Source organism: Mytilus edulis, chromosome 1 (assembly GCF_963676685.1).
Source record: "Mytilus edulis chromosome 1, xbMytEdul2.2, whole genome shotgun sequence".
In the NCBI taxonomy this organism is placed as follows: Eukaryota; Metazoa; Mollusca; class Bivalvia; order Mytilida; family Mytilidae; genus Mytilus; species Mytilus edulis.
Window position 1 is genome coordinate 16,440,353 of NC_092344.1, and position 16,936 is coordinate 16,457,288.

General features: G+C 33.7%; 2 protein-coding genes across 3 annotated transcripts in view; one reads left to right on the forward strand and one right to left on the reverse strand.

Annotated features, from left to right (window-relative positions):
• Nucleotides 1-7,740: 7,740 nt before the first annotated feature.
• LOC139525923 (nuclear pore complex protein Nup153-like) overlaps nt 7,741-16,936 on the reverse strand; it is a 54,507-nt gene continuing 45,311 nt past the window's right edge. For both annotated transcript variants that reach the window (XM_071321132.1, XM_071321138.1), the window contains 3 exons: nt 12,144-12,256; nt 11,630-11,817; nt 7,741-11,107 (listed from right to left, as the gene is read on the reverse strand). In XM_071321132.1, the coding sequence (XP_071177233.1) occupies nt 11,050-11,107; nt 11,630-11,817; nt 12,144-12,256 (359 nt within the window). In that variant the 3' untranslated portion in view covers nt 7,741-11,049. The remainder of the gene's footprint in view (nt 11,108-11,629; nt 11,818-12,143; nt 12,257-16,936) is intronic.
• LOC139525954 (zinc finger protein 862-like) lies at nt 12,969-16,704 on the forward strand. The gene has a single exon (XM_071321152.1). It carries the CDS (start codon nt 13,945-13,947, stop codon nt 15,919-15,921), a length of 1,977 nt encoding a protein of 658 aa, XP_071177253.1. The 5' UTR covers nt 12,969-13,944; the 3' UTR covers nt 15,922-16,704.

Genomic DNA, 16,936 nt, shown 5'->3' on the forward strand with positions numbered 1-16,936 from the left:
TCTAAGGAATTTTGTAAATTAAAGTTCATTTTAAATTTATAGTTTGACTTGCCGTGTATGGTGGCTAGTTGTTTGGGTTTTTTTTTAATGAAAATTGATCTATTTGTTGTACGGTCCGATAAACCTGATCAACGTAGTCATAAGGTTAATTCTCCTGAATACTTGTGTAGCTTGTGGGATCATCATCCAAATGAAATGCAACTTGTGACAGAATGATAAAAAACGAATTACAAATAGTACTGAGGCTTGCTGTATGAATGGCCATCGTTTGCTATACTGTTCTAGAACAAGAAAAGCACATAACCAAACATTTTGGCAATAATATCTCAGACTCTACCTCAAAAGAAAGTAACAAATAGCTGAAGTTAACCAGAAACATATATTAGACATACTGTTCAGGGGCGGATCCAGCCATTTTAAAAGGGGGTCCCAACCCAGGACAAAAAAGGGGGGGTTCCAACCACATGTCCCCATTCAAATGCATTGATTGTCCAAAGAAAAGGGGGGTTCCAATCCCCGGACCCCCCCCCCCCCCCTTCCCCTGGATCCGCCACTGCTGTTCCCAGAGTTAACTCAATATTTGAAGATAAAGAGAAAAGCATTCATTAGTACATATTAAAGTTGCATTACATTTGGCAAACTAAAGATAAAGAACGGAAACGAAAAGTTCATCATTTTTCATTTTTTAACGGTAATTTAAGTGCACCGACAAAATTCAAATGTGATACCTGTTTTGTGGTAATACGCGATGTGTATAAGTTTCATAACATTTTGTTGAGGCAAACTTGATAGAAAAGCGGAAACCAATTTCGGGACGAATCTCAGACAATATCTGAAGAAGAAAAAAAATCATTGTGTTTAAGTTAGAGAAATGAAAACGATTTTTTTTCCGTTTCTATAATAAAACAAATGAAAGGGGAATATAAACTCTAGAAGATAAAGTGACGCCACCAAAATTCAAACTTGATCTGCTTTGTGGCAATAAGCAAATCCGACCGTGCAAGACAATGGCTTTATAGCCAGTCAAGGTCGTTAAAAACTTTCATTGTCGTCATATTAAAGCAATGTGTATAATTTTCATAACATTGCCTTTAAAAGTTAAGACATAATCTTTAAACACATAACATAAGACTCAATATTTACTAAAGACTAAAAAAATAAAGTCACATTTAGACTGATAACAGCATTGGCCTTAATCAGAAATGGCAGTGAAAAACAAAAATTGGGAAAACCTTATAACAAAATCAGATGTATATATTAGACTTACCTTTATGTATCGTGGCCATGGCCTATTGGTTGTTTCAAAGTTGACTATCTGCTTTCAGTGGTCGATTTCATTTTCCCTGTACTTCAATGAAAGTTCATAACACATTTAACAGTTGCTAATGTATGGCGACCTTTTTGTTTGGTCGGTGTTATAAAATTCTCTTTCTAAAACAGTTTATATTTCAATCTTAGATAAATACTGTTCTCATTAGTTGTTGTTGTCTTTGAACCAGCTATTAGTAGCTGTAATTTGCGTCTTTTTTGTTGAGGGATGAAAATCCAAGTCTATATAAAAAAAAAGATGTGGTATGATTGTCATTGAGACATCTCTCCACAAGAGACCAAATGACACAGCAGTTAACAACTATAGGTCGCCATACGGCCTTCAACAATGAGCAAAGCCCATACCACATAATCAGCTATAAAAGGCCCCGAAATGACAATGTAAAACAATTTAAACGGGAAAATTAGCGGCCTAATTTATGTACAAAAAATGAAAAACAAATATGTAACACAAAAACAAACGACAACCACTGAATTACAGGCTCATGACTTGGGACTTGCACAAACATACAGAATGTGGCAGGGTTAAACATGCTAGCGGGATCCCGACCTCCCCTAACCTGGGACAGTGGTATAACAGTACAACATAAGAACGAACTATACAAATCAGTTGAATAGGCTTAACTCATCAGATGGATACAAATACAAATACTAAACAGAGTGGACGTGGCCAGGAACTTGTACATCCCAACAATAAAAAGACACTTAGCACACAACTGAGAGTACTCGCAGTTGCTTATGTTAACTAGTACAGCTAGTTCAAAGCCACTTACAACTGATAAAAAAAAAATCACGCATCGACGTTCCTCAAAATAAGGCTATTTCGACGATTTCTAAGAAAGTTTCAGGCGTTCAAACATATTAATGATGAGGTCAATTTACTGTTGTGAATTTGGTAACCGATTTCAGTTTGTCTGAAAAAAAATAGTTTTACTAATGAAACTCAAAGTGGTGGTATCATGAGATAAAAAAAAACCAATGAATCTTCATTTACAGGAGTTGTCAGTCTTTCCAGGCCATAATTGATAAGTTTCCTTTCGGCAGTTCGCATACAGTTCGATACATTAATGTCCAAATTAACACAGATTTATTTTTAATATAAGTTAGATTTTGAATTCGTATTTTACTATTTTTTTGCATATTTATACATTTGCACATTCTCCTTTTGTTGCATTTCTTCCCGTTTCCGTTTCCTTTCTACATTTTATCATTTCCCGATGCTTTCTTTGTCGCAAAATATTTAGGAAGTAAAACATTCGGAATTCATGTTTTAAATTTTCTAACTTCCGTGTTTTTGTGGCATATCCTTTGTTTGTTATAATTGCAATGTATTTTCTCTATTTTATTTTATTAACAACAAAAAAATGTACATGTTACATTTCACGATTAAAAACTTGCAGATAGACAATGTTCCTTATGTAAAACAAATATGCTGTAAAAAAAAAAACACCAAAAAAACTAAGGTCCCGATATTTTGTTATATCAATCTCATTTGGTCAACATTTCAGGCGGAAACCCAGTTGAACAGAACAAAAGAATCGAAGCTCTTTGTTAGAGAAGGCGATAAATGCTTACTGTAATGTTTACTAAGTAACAAAAATTTTAAAAGTTAATAGAAACAAATAAAATGACAATTTTCTTTTCAATTACGAAGTGTTTTATTTAAAAAAAAACACATTTCTTCTTCTTCTTCTTCTTCTTCCAGGTAAGGAACCGAATTCAAATTTTGAATGTATGAGGTTCCGCGAAAACTAACGCAATGTCGGACAACACAGAAAGTTTTCTCTTGGCTATTTACAGGATAAAACGTTCTCTATAAATATACAATTAAAACTATTTACAGGATGTTACTGTCTAAATTTTAGCAGAGCATGCCTTCAGGGCAGCTCTGAATCCATCAACTGTGTCAGCTGATGTTGCTGATGTTGGAAGTTGGTTCCAGTCTCTAATGGTCCTTGGAAAAAATGATTGTCCGAAGGCGTCTGTTGTGGCCCTTTCTTGGAAGAAGCGGTTTTTACCTCTGGTCCGGCTATCGTTTGGTATCAGATATTGGTGCCTATCTATGTCTATCAGATCATGTTGGATTTTGAACAGCATGCATAGCCTATTTTGTTTCCTGAGGTCTTCGAGGCTTTCCCATTTTAAAGATGTTACCATTTTTGTTACACAGCCAGGTGTGCGGTCTGTGTAGTTGTTGTTTACAAATCTAGCTGCTCTTTTCTGTACTTGTTCGATTGCTTTTATTTTAGCCTGTTTCGTAGGATCCCATACTGTGCAAGCATACTCAACTGAAGGTCTTACTATTGTTGAATATGCTGCTGCTTTGACCGGTTTAGTACAATCCTTTAAGTTACGTCGTATGAAGCCTAGTGTTTTGTTTCCTTTTCCCACTATGTTGTCGATGTGTCTGTCCCAGGTTAAATTGTTGCTGATAGTAACTCCCAGGTACTTACTAGCTTCAACGGTGTCCAGTGTGTGTCCGTGTAATTTGTAATTGGTTGGTATTACCGGACGGTTCTTGGGTTGTATTCTAATTACAATGCATTTTTTTGCATTGAAGCTCATTTGCCACTTATCTTCCCATTCCTCTAATGATGTCAGATCTTTCTGTAGTAGGTCACTTTCTGCTTGGTTACTGATAGTCCGATAGAGGAGGCTGTCGTCTGCAAAAAGTTTGGTCTCTGATGATGTTGCTGTTTCTGGCATGTCGTTTATGTAGGCCAGGAACAGTAGCGGTCCAAGAACTGTTCCTTGAGGAACACCAGAGAGTACTGGTACTTGTTCAGAGACAGCTCCTTCTAGGATAACGCTTTGCATTCTGTTTTGCAAGAATGATCTTATCCACCTGTTTGCTTTAGGGTTTACTCCGTAGTACTCAAGTTTATGTAGTAGGCGATGGTGTGGCACCTTATCAAACGCTTTAGCAAAATCTAGTAGGATGATATCTACCTGGCTGTTACTTTTTAATTTCGAAGCAATATCATGAATGGTGATGATGAGTTGGGATTCGCAAGATCGTCGTTTGCATAAGTTATCAATGTATCTATAACATAGTAATGCAGAACAATTACATATCAAGTCGACGACATGGGTATCTATGAAGTTGGATGAAGAAAACGCATAATCCATCTGATGAGTTAAGCCTTTTTCAACTGATTTTTATAGTTCGCTCTTATGTTGTACAGGTATACCACTGTCCCAGGTTAGGGGGAGGGTTGGAATCCCGCTAACATGGGCTCTTCAACCACTGAAAAAATTTTAGTCTGCCCTTCCACGAAATATTTTTTTAAATATTTAAGAATTTTCGAAAATTCCACCTGACAACCGATCAGACAACAGTTTTAAGTTGAATAAATGCAGACAAGATCATTAACTGATGCTCATTAGCTAAAAGATACATCTGTCTTTTAAAATACAACTGACAAATAAGCATCGTAATAGTGCTATGTGGATAAATTTATCGATTTTCAAGAGCAAAATTGGCAGCGCGTCATCCCTACAATGGCTTCCATTTCTACGATTGTGAAAATGAACTGGCGCAATGGGGAGATAATTTTGACGAAGTAGAATCCTGAATGATTTGAATTTAAACTTTAACTATTCCTTTCTCATAGATTGGTTGTGATTTATACAAGTATTTTTATTTTGAAGTCATTGCAATGGAAACTATATACCCTCATGGTTTTAGGCAAAAATATCATGAACCAGGAGAAAAGTAAAAGAACTTTCAAAATATAATAAATATTAAGTTGGTTCATATCTATCATATTTGTTTAGTGATAGTTTTCTCAATATAGTTATTTTATATTTTTTTTATGTCAGGGTCTGTTTAAGCTTAAGCAGACTTTTTTCAATGTTGAAGGCATTATGATTTGTCTATGATTGCTTTCATCCACTTCATTTGAACTTTGTTGGATAGTTTTCTCATTGCCAGTCATATTACATCTTCTTTCTTGTATATCGAAAAAAAAATGTAGGTAAACCAGCCGGCATGATGAATAAATATGTACTCATAAAACAAGTTTCAAGATTAAAATTGAAAATGGGGAATGCGTCAAAGAGACAACATGACCATAGAACAGACAACAACAAAAGGTCGCCAGTAAGTCTTCAATGTATATTTTGGCTCTAACTATTGATTCACTTATAAGGTCTTTGCATCGGAAATAAGCACATTTATTCTAATACTAGTTGGTGGCATGATACAAGTTATTTTCTTCTCATATATTTAATGATGGTGTAATACTAAACCCCTAACGGGAGGGATTGTACTTGATATTCACATGATGAAGACAATCAGTTTAGTTGAGGTCTGTAGCTGGCATGTCAGTAACTGCTAGTAGTCCTTTGTTAATTAATGTATCAGTCATTTTGTTTAGTTTCTTTTGTTACCTATTATCTGACATCGAAAGCTGACTTTTTTTAACTGAGTTTTACTGTGCGATTTGTTGTGGTTTTTTTTTCTACATAGGCTAGAGGTATAGGGGAAGGATGGGATCTCAAAAAACATGTTTAACCCCACCACATTTTTGCACCTGTCCCAAGTCAAAAGCCTCTGGCCTTTGTTAGTCTTGTGTATAATTCGGAGTTAAGTATCACGTCCATTATCACTGAACACGTCAAGTATACATTTTTGTTTTAGGACCAGCTTAAGAACGCCTACAGGTGCGAAAGTTTCTAGCTGCATTGAAGAACCATTGGTGACCTTAGGCTGTTTTCTGCTCTTTAACACATTCCCCAATTCAATTCTTGATTTTATTGATGGTGAATTAAGATTTTTTTCACAGTTGTAACTTGCAGCGGTCTTGAATGTTTGGGTAAAAAATTTAAATAAACCAATTCCATCTTCCACATATTCTTTATACTAACACTTTCATGAAATTTGAAGTCTTTAGGTTTCATTTGTCTTTTTTTCTTTGAATTTTTTGAATTTACAAAAAAAAATGGAGTAACCCAACACAACTCTTGAAAGGCACTACCATCATCAAATTACCAAAATTTGATCCCAATAGAGGTGTGCATCACCTGAGTCAACAGACAATTTGAAACTAATCTAATTCAAAGTGCCTCCAACAACTGAGCATTACTTTTAAAAGTTGTGTTAACTTCGTTCACTTCCATGGTCAAAATTGCAAGGTTAATAAACATAGTTTTAATACATGGTATAATATCTTCTATAATATAATTTCTCCAAAACTTCACATGTATCCATATCAAATTCATGTTATTCAAGGCTGTTTCTTTGCAAAATTTCTGAAAATCTGTAGCCAGACATACAAAACCAAAATGTCAAAACATGTCACATAAATGGGATTTTCCATATGGTTTTAATAAGAATTATTCACCAGTTAGTCAACAATGAATCAGGATTGTTAGTAGACAAAAGGGTTTCCAGATCATCAATCTATACTAGTTTCAAAAACATTTTCACCTTGTAGTATCAGATGGAAGCTTTTTTGAAAATTTATCATCAGCTACAAGTCATGTTTTAAGCAATTCAGAACAAAATATGGAAATCTCATAAAGGAACAACTTTTAAAAGTATTAATACTCAGTTTGTGGAGGCACTTTGAATTAAATAAGTTTCAAGTTGTCTGTTGACTCAGGTGATGCACACCTCTATTGGGATCAAATTTTGGTTTTGTATGTCTGGCTACAGATTTTCAGAAATTTTGCAAAGAAACAGCCTTGAATAACATGAATTTGATATGGATACATGTGAAGTTTTGGAGAAATTTCTTTGAAGATATTATACCATGTATTAAAACTATGTTTATTAACCTTGCAATTTTGACCATGGAAGTGTATGAAGTGAACACAACCATATATTGTCTCTTCAAAGTTTGGTTCAAATTAGACTAATGTTTCAATGGAGATAATGAAAATTGAAAATGTCTCAATAATGGATAAAGAAGATGCAAAATATGCAGTTGGCAGTACCCAATGGACCTAGTGGGTTAATGATGTTGTCAAAACCTACCAGTCCAAACAGACATATTAAGCAGCAATTTTATGAGTTTCAATAAGAATTGAGCCCATTAGATCTTTTTTAAATGTTAACAGACCTGCACCTGCCCTAAGTCAAGAACCTGAAGCTCAGTAGTTGTTGTTTGTTGATGTATTTCATAAGTGTTTCTCGTTTTTTATATAGATTAGACTGATGGTTTTACACTAGTCATTTTTAGGCCCTTCAAAGCTTACTGGTTGGTGTGAGCCAACGCTCAGTGTCGAAGGCCATACCTTGACCAATAATGGTTTTTCTTTTATAAATTGTGACTTGTGTGGAGAGTTGTCTCATTGGCACTCATACCACATCTTCTTATCTACTAATCATTGGATCAAATTATTTAGGGTTGGCAAAGTAATGATTTGTGTGAATTGTGTGGCTGCATACAAAATAACAAGCCATCATGTACTTCAATATTTAATATTGAATTGCTATTTTCACCCTCACAGTGGACTTGCTCACACAAGCAAATAAGTCATAAGACTTTACAGAACTTCACAGATTGTCTAATAAATAAATCACTCTCACTCTCTCCCTAACTTTCTCTCTTTTGTCCGAATCATTTTCAAAAATACAAAAAATTTAGATACCAAATAACAAAAGTGGCTTTTTTTTTGGCCACAAAAATATTATCCTGGCTTAATAAACAATGTGAAGGTTTTGAAAATATTCAATGCAAAATAAAACTATATTTCATGATCGGAGGATAGTGATTATTTTTGTAAAGTCTTTGAACAGCCAACTTTTGAAGCCAAAATGAGAATTGTTTTCTTATTTTTTTTAATTTATATCTACACGGTTGTTTGAAAATGCAAAAACGTCACATTATCTACATAAATATTTTTATAAAAATGTCTGAAGTTTCAAGAGAAATGCAGTGGTCAAAACAATATTAAAATAAGAGTAAAAATCCTTTTAACAAATATCTCATAAACTTTTTCAATTCTTATAGCCTTATAGAACTAAATACCTAAATACTGCCCTAACTTCAAATGAATCACATTGAATATTCAAATCCTCCACTTGATCATTGAGCCAGGATTTTTTTCGAGACCTTGGTCTCATTTTAACATCTGTGAAATCCTGCATAACAACAATAACATGAGCACAATAGGAATCAAAAAATGCATCACAGATTGATGACTCGTTACACCCTGCTGTTCTGCTTCAGTCATCTTACAATAAATCTATCGGAAATTCTATTCCTTTACTACAGTATACAAAACATACAACCTTATGAACTTAGAAATGTTTGCACCAACTATACACCAAAAATTGTAAAACCTAAATTTCTTAATGTTTGCACCAACAATAAACCAAAAAGTGTAAAACCTAAATTTCTTCATTTCTTTTCCCTTTATTCTTCAATATTCAGAATATTAAAATTTTAATCTCCACCAACGTTCCTATACAACAAAACCAGTTTTAAAACTTAAACTTGACCACACAACAGCAGGGCTACAATCTGAATGTAAAAAAAATAGTATTTTCAAATCAATTACCTAACTTTAAAGTGTATATGATTTACTTATATGATTTTTTAAATATCAATTGTGAAATGCAACAGATAAGGATGTTTCAAAAAGAAAATAAGAGTTAAAATCAAATTGGAAGAAAAAAAGAAAACAAAAATTACAGTAGAGGAAGATAGAGAAAAAAAAGTTGTATAACAGCAATAAAAAAAGTACCTCCTCTAGAAATCATTTCCACAATAGTAAAGAATAGACAAGTACACAATCATATAATCTTTAAAGTTAGTTTAAGTACTGCCATTCACCGATGGTCAGCTACAGAAAGACAATGGGAACACATTTATGTAATATTTTCTCAGTCTTATTAAATTATAAACAAGCCTTCCTATGTTTTGACTGTCAAATGAACATTATACAAAAGTCCCATACAATCACTTACAATTTCCCTTCTGAAGTTATCATTTGAATTCGGGTGGAAAGAGACTTCTGTATAAAACCATTTTCCTTCAAACTCTGAACATATTTGAACTTTTATAATACTATGATATTAGTTTTTGCACTTTTTTAAAACAGTATTTACAATACAATAATGTATTTACATATTGTCAAAATGTCATTTCTCAACTGTTCTGTTTAAATGAGATGATAACATGAAGAGAAAGCAGAAAATGTTAAATGATAAGAGGTAAACTGACACAAAATGATACAATACTTTGGATACCAATACAGACAGAAATATTCAACATAAAATAAGACACTTCTGGTACCCAAAGTTGACAGATTCTGCAGGATAACATGAATGCATACTAAACATTATGCAAATTAGGAATGATAAAAATTTGCCATTAAAAATTCATGACATGAAAATATAGCACCAATTAGAAAACAGTTTATAAACAGCACTGGTCCAGTCAAATTTGCCCTTTGAACATCTAACTACTTTAACAAGCAGACGAAAGACAGATTTTCAAAACTCAGTACAAACTCCTGCAAAATTGTCTTTTTATTGTATATACAAATTTACTATTAACCTGAAAGATTCACTGAACACAACAGAAAGGCTAAATTTTCATTTATGCATCAAAATATTTTCTCCGGTTCAGTGAAATCTTACAAAAGGCTTCAAATCATGATCAATGAAAAAAAAGAACATGATGCTTACAGACATATATCTACAATATACATATTGAATATAGAGGGAAAAAAGTTAACAATAAGTATTACACAATGACTGTTGGCAATGCCTACAATTCCAATGCCCAGATGTTATTTTTAAGACAAATTGTGGGTGGCAACTCAATATAATGAATATATATGTACAAATAACATACCAATTTATGTCTACTTAGATAGATTTACATTAAAAAGTACCTACAAGTATATCACATTTCAAGATATATTTTGTTTTTGGCTTTCAACATAAAAATAAGCATAACAGCAATATAAAGTTCTTAATCTGGGAAAAAAGTATCACTTACTTCAAGTTGCTATATCTAAATCTATCTTCATTATACCATTTCACATGGGAAAAAACAGTGATATATCTAAATCTATCTTCATTATACCATTTCACATGGGAAAAAAACAGTGATATATCTAAATCTATCTTCATTATACCATTTCACATGGGAAAAAAAACATAAAAAGACAACTAGATTTTTTACCATTACACTTTTGTTGTTTAAATAGTAAATTCCCTATATCAGCTTGTGTACACAAATAGACAGTTTTGTTTAAAAAAAAACCCAACCTCAACAAACACAGATTGAAGTTTGAATCATATGACTGCTAAACTACAGAGTACTGATACTTCACAACTCTTTGCTACACCATTGAAAACACCAATATCATGTACTGGCATTTTTTATAAAAAGATTACACATGCAAGTGTCTTTTTATATTAACTTCTTTGTGTACAAATAACACTTCAACTTTGAAAAGGATAAAAAGATTTCATGACATATCAATAATTAAAAGATTCAAAACATGAGAATTTAAAAATGTTTGTAGCAGTCCCTCCCAAGTAAAATTCGTTTATTTAAAGATGCAATGATATTCTTGAAAAGATGCTGAAAAGAGATTGGGCTTCAATAATTTCTGGTAAACTTTAAAAATTTAAACAATAGACAATGGAAACTATGACACAACATTTTCTTGACATTTTTTATGTTGTAACAATACTCATGGAATGTTAATAAAAAGTTCACAGGCCCAGAACAATGGCCATTACATTCTTGTAACTCATCTTCTGATTTTCCTAACAGCTTTCTTAATTTTTCTGTTATCTGTGCTTCCAGCTCTGCAAAATATAAATATTTGTTTGTCTATTAATATATCATTGCTACTTATCATAAGCAGGTGCAAGGGGAACATGCTGCATATATGGTATAAATTCAGTTGATTATGTCTGTCATTAGTCTTTAACATAAGCTGGTTAAATCAATGTTTTGGAGAATTTTGATATAGAATTTTTCTTTATTCTCAAAAGAAATCTTAAAAGTCTGAGTCAAAATGACCACTAGTTACAGTTGAAGGCATGTATAATGCTACATAATACAGGTTCAATTTGACAAAGTCTAAAGGAAACACTAGTCTATTTATCAACTGAATAGATCATAAGATTTACTGCAAGTTCTGAATTTATAATGTCAATTATGACTTGTATTCATAAATTTATGAATTAAAATTTCATAGGTCAACATTTTCTCAATAACCAAAGATTATTTTTTCTATTGATGGTCAACTTATCATATAACTTTACTATAGAAAGATTTACTTATGTCACCCAACCTCCACTCAAAATCGTAAAAGTGAGACCTACCCTATATTAAACATTCCTGTGCCAGACTGTTGTGGTGTTGAAGGTTGTCCAAATCCTGCTCCAAAAGATGGTGTTGCAGCTGGGGTGGGTGCAGCACTGAAGCTATAAGGCGCCCCTCCAGGTGTGCTAGCAGCCTGTCCAAAATTAAACCCACCTGAGGGCACTGTTGGCTGCTGTGGAGCCTCAGCCTGAAGAAAATATCATAATGAGAATTATAATCTTTTCCTCAAAACAGCTTAAAATGAATACCTTGCAGTCATTCCTCTTTAAAACTATTATCAAAGTCTCTAATAGTCAGTTAATTTTTCAAGTAAAATGTATTTAAATTGAATATGAATGGGACTCAAATATGTCAGGTGACTGTATTCTTTTCTCACAAAATCTTAAGGTGACTATGGTTTTTCCTCCATCTTGGATTTTGAAGTAGCAGATAACAATTCGTCTAGATATCTAATGAAATGCCAATTTTTCTGAGACTGACAAAAGGACAATTGTATAAGACATAAATATATACCTGTTTTGGTCCACCAAACTGAAAGATACCAGCAGAAGGGGCAGCTGGCTGTTGTGGTGTATTGGAACTCTGCCCAAAATTAAAGCTTGGTGCAGCATTAAAATTAAAACCACCTGAAAATGTTTTAAATGAATGCATTTTAACAAGCTACATATTGTTACAGTAAATATAATTAATGTCATTTTAACCCTTTCGCCGATGAGTCCCGGTTTACCGGGATTCACGCTTCAGACAGCTGACGATGAGTCCCGTTTTACCGGGATCGGAATACCTCTTTTATATTTCCCGCTCAAAACAGTGCAAACATGAGTTATCTTTCTTTGATGAATACCCGGATGAAAGTGTAAACATGACGCTTCCGTTTGTTGAAAACCGTGTCAAAATCAGACTAAATTTACGGAATTTACGAGAATTTGAAATGAGGGAACATTTTTTTTTAAAGAATATGGAAGAATTGAAGCCAAACTAGTATACTTTTTTGACATAAAATGTCGTTTTATATACAAAACACTTGGAATGGACATCGTTTAGTGTGAGGAATTTGTACAGCCTCATAAAATTTTTCAAAATTTTGCCGTTTTGGGTTAAAAAATTACGATTGGGGTCTTAGAGCAGAATTTTGAGAATTTCACATAGATAATGATGAAAATTTGAAAATTTGAATATTTTATGAAGAAAAAATTAAAAGTAAAAGTAGCCAGGGAAGCCATCGTCTCAGAGAAGCTTCTGTCTGGGCAGCAATCGGTGAAAGGGTTAATGTTTTATCCATTTTTTTAACAACAATTCCACCCTCTCCTTTTTTCTCTCTATCAACATCCGTCACACAAGGCTTCCAAAACGGTCATATATTCCGGTCATGTCCGAAACTTTCATGAAAAGTCCGGCTGCTCTCAGCCTCAAACGGTCATATAGAATTGGTTTGCCACTTTTTGTTATTCAAGGCATTTTTCATAAAACGGTCATTTCAATTTTGACCAACTATCGATCATTAAAAATGTCCGTTTGGGGCTTTGGACATGTCCGCTTGGGCATACTATTTCACAAAGATATTTCGGTCATAATTGGGTTTATTACAACAGATGCAGCAAATTTAAGATTATTTGAAGTGTCTCAGTTAGTCTAATTCTCTGGATACATAAATGTACGGCTTGGTCTTTAGCTTGTGTACATCAATAAAAAGTAGAAAAAACACGTTTTCTTTTATTTAAATAACAACAAGCTGTCAAACAATTATCCCTTCAATAAGTTATATTGAAGCCATAAATCATTCACTGATTACAGGTTTGTTACCTTTGATGAGGTGTCCTTAGCTTGTCTTTATCAATAGAACTAATGATGCATAACAATGTACATACAGGTGATCAGGTAACGAGGTCAAATATGTAAGCGTGTACGGAACAACATCCTATTTAATTACGCTTTATAGATATTATTTTAAATGAGCATTCAGTTTAACGAAGTTTCCTGATATTTAAAAGTTATTCTTCAAATAAGTATATTTATAAATGAATAATTATGATATCAGATATATATTATTTATTTGACACTGTACATCGTGTTAAATACTGGGGTACTATAAAGGGGAAAATTAATTGAAATATATCGTAAAAACACCAAGAAAAGCTTCGCTTGTGTATACCAAGCTGACTTGTCCAATGAATAAGAGGGGCGTTCTCTATTCTTGTTTTCATATTAAAAAAATGTTTTTACAATTAAAATCATAAAGAATAATATCCAATCATGACAATCTCTGACTCTTATAAAGACTTCGTCTGAAATAGAACTTTATAAATCTGCCATCATGGGCAAACGTAAACGTGACGATTCCGATCAAAATTCGAAATCTGCTAAAAATGCTAGAAGCTTTAGTCAAAAATGGTTACAACTGTTTTTATGGTTAAGATTTGACAGTATGCTAAATGCCATGTTTTGTGACATTTGTCAAAAACATAAACTGAAAAATAACTTTGTAAAGCCTGGTTCGACAAATTTTCGAAAGTCAGCCGTTGTAGAACATGCTAATAGCAATGACCACGTTCAAGCTCTTAAATTAGAGACAGCTTCAAAAAGTAATCCAATCGTATCAGTATTTGAGAAAGTTCATGAAAAGACTGACAACGCTATGTGCACCTTGTTCCGTAATGCTTACTTTATTGCTAAAGAAAACTTACCAATGGACAAATTTCAGTCATTAAATGATTTAAATAAATCTAATGGTGCCGTGATCACTTCTAAATTATACCAAGAGAACAATGCCTGTTCCGAATTTATTCAGATAATATCCGATAGTATAGAGCAAGAGGTGATGTCCGATGTAAAGTTAAGTCCCGCCGTGGGAATTATGATCGACGAGTCAACTGATCTGGCTACGCAAAAACATTTAATCTTGTACTTATCATACCTCAAAGCTGGTGAACTGAAAATTAGTTATACAAAACTTTTGAACTTGTCTTCTGGTACCGCCGTGTCAATTACTGCACATATAATTGCCTATTTGAAGTCATTTGGTGTAGACTTGTCTAAAATATTCGGCATGGGGTCTGACGGTGCGTCGGTTATGATAGGAAAGCACGGAGGTGTATCTCAGCTTTTAAAAGACACTTCTCCACACTTAGTAGAGGTTCATTGCGTAGCTCACCGCCTAGCATTAGCCTGTGTCGACACGGCAAAAGAAATTCCGGACATTAAATTTTTAGAAAGCATTGTAAGCACTGTATATTCGTACTACAAACGTTCACCCACAAACCTTGCTGAACTACGATCATGGCAACTCATAATAGATGATCCGTTGTTAAATCCGCTTGACATTCACAAAGTCCGCTGGCTTTCTATGGGAAATGCTTTAGACAATCTCCGCCGTTCTGTTGTTTCCATAGTAAACATGTTAGGCGACCAGACTGACACCGACATCGTGGCTAATTCTCTACACAACAGTATGACAACATACAAGTTCTTTTTCATGCTCTACTTTTTATCCGACCTGTTTGGTAAAATAAATCAGCTCAGCAAATCACTCCAGAAAAGAGACTTGTCTTATGCCACCGTGAAACAACTAGTTGACTCTTTTCTTATGGCAATAGAGGCCGAGTACTTAACCGAACTTCCTTCATTTGGACCATTATGTACCGAATTTCTAAAATCAACAGAACAATCTGACACCTTCAAAACTATCACCTTTCAACGTAACCACCGTGACATTCATCTTAAGAAAAGAGCCGTGCAATGTGCCCAATTGATTCATGATAACATTCGCGACCGATTTCCAGACAACAAAATTTTTGAAGCATTCTCTGTGTTTGAACCGTCGAACTTTCCGAGTAGTGTTGCCGACCTTCCTCGCTACGGTGAACAACAGTTAGGGTGTCTCGGGGACCATTACAATTTAATCAACCAAGAAGAACTACAAGTAGAATGGGGAATACTTAAGTATTTGATCTTCAATAACTACAAGGGACATTCGTTTGCCGATCTGTTAACCGCCATTATTTCAAGAAAAGACCAGTTCCCTAATGCAATTTCTCTAATGGAAATTTCACGTATTTTGCCGGTTTCAAGTGTCGAATGCGAAAGGGGTTTTTCAAGGCAGAACATTATTAAGACAAAGCTAAGGTGTAGTCTGGGTATTGATTCTTTAGATCAACTTATGAGAATAAGCTTAGTAGGTGTAGATGTTAAAGACTTCGACCCTGTTCCTGCAATCCGCAAATGGCAATCCGTTCGTAACCGCCATGTGTATCAGAACAATGCATTCAGCAAGCTGATGAATGTTAGATCTTAAATTAGACTAAATGAACTGTAATCTTGTGCTATGATCTGTGCTTCTTTTCAATGAACTCATTGTAATATTTATTGCTTGTGTTTGTCAACATTGTGCTATTATTGTTGTTACATGCTTACATAACATATCATGTTGTTATTCATTAAATTATCTACCAACTGAGTATGTTTTTATTTATTCCTTATTTTCTAAATCGGGTTTGAAAATTGTACAACGAAAAATGTTATCACTGTTCAGTACAAGGTTTAAAACAATATCCTTCATTGGGCCTCCTCAATGTTATCTATAAATACCGCATCAGTTGTAAATGTCACGTGGTCAGGTAATCAATACACAAAAAGAAAAGTATCACGTGTATCAAGCTGTACTACAATTAAAGCCAGTTGTCATCAACAGTTTAAAATATTATGGCCTTAATTAACAAGTTAACAAGTGTAGAGTACTCACAGAGAGAAGATAGATTATTTAAACACAAACAAAAACGAAAACATGAGAAAAGTCAGGTACTGAAGCTGACTGATTGAGTGATTCAATGATGGCTCCCGATACACAGAAAAATGACACAATACCGAGGATAATATTTTATTTATTTTTAGAATGAAGACAACAAAACAGTTATAAATAATTTTATTGCATATAACACTTCTAATTACTTAGACACATATATCTTATGCATCCTCTCAGTTACATTTTTAAAAGTATCCAGCTGATCATTGACCGTCAAAAATATTTCTTTGTAAAATGTCCGGCTGTCGTCAGGAAATTTTGGAAGCCTTGCCGTCACATACATTTACATAAGAAGTATTTTTAGAATTGTTAAGTTACTGGGAATGTAAAGATATCAACAAAACAATTCCTAGCGGACTTACATCAAGACTGGACAGACAGACTGCCAGTATTTATATGTCCACTGCAACACATGAAAAAGGAGCAATAAACCCTGCAATGTATCATACAGGGGACAATAATCTCAAAGGCAATATTGATAAAGGTAAACCGCAAGACTCAGGAGTAA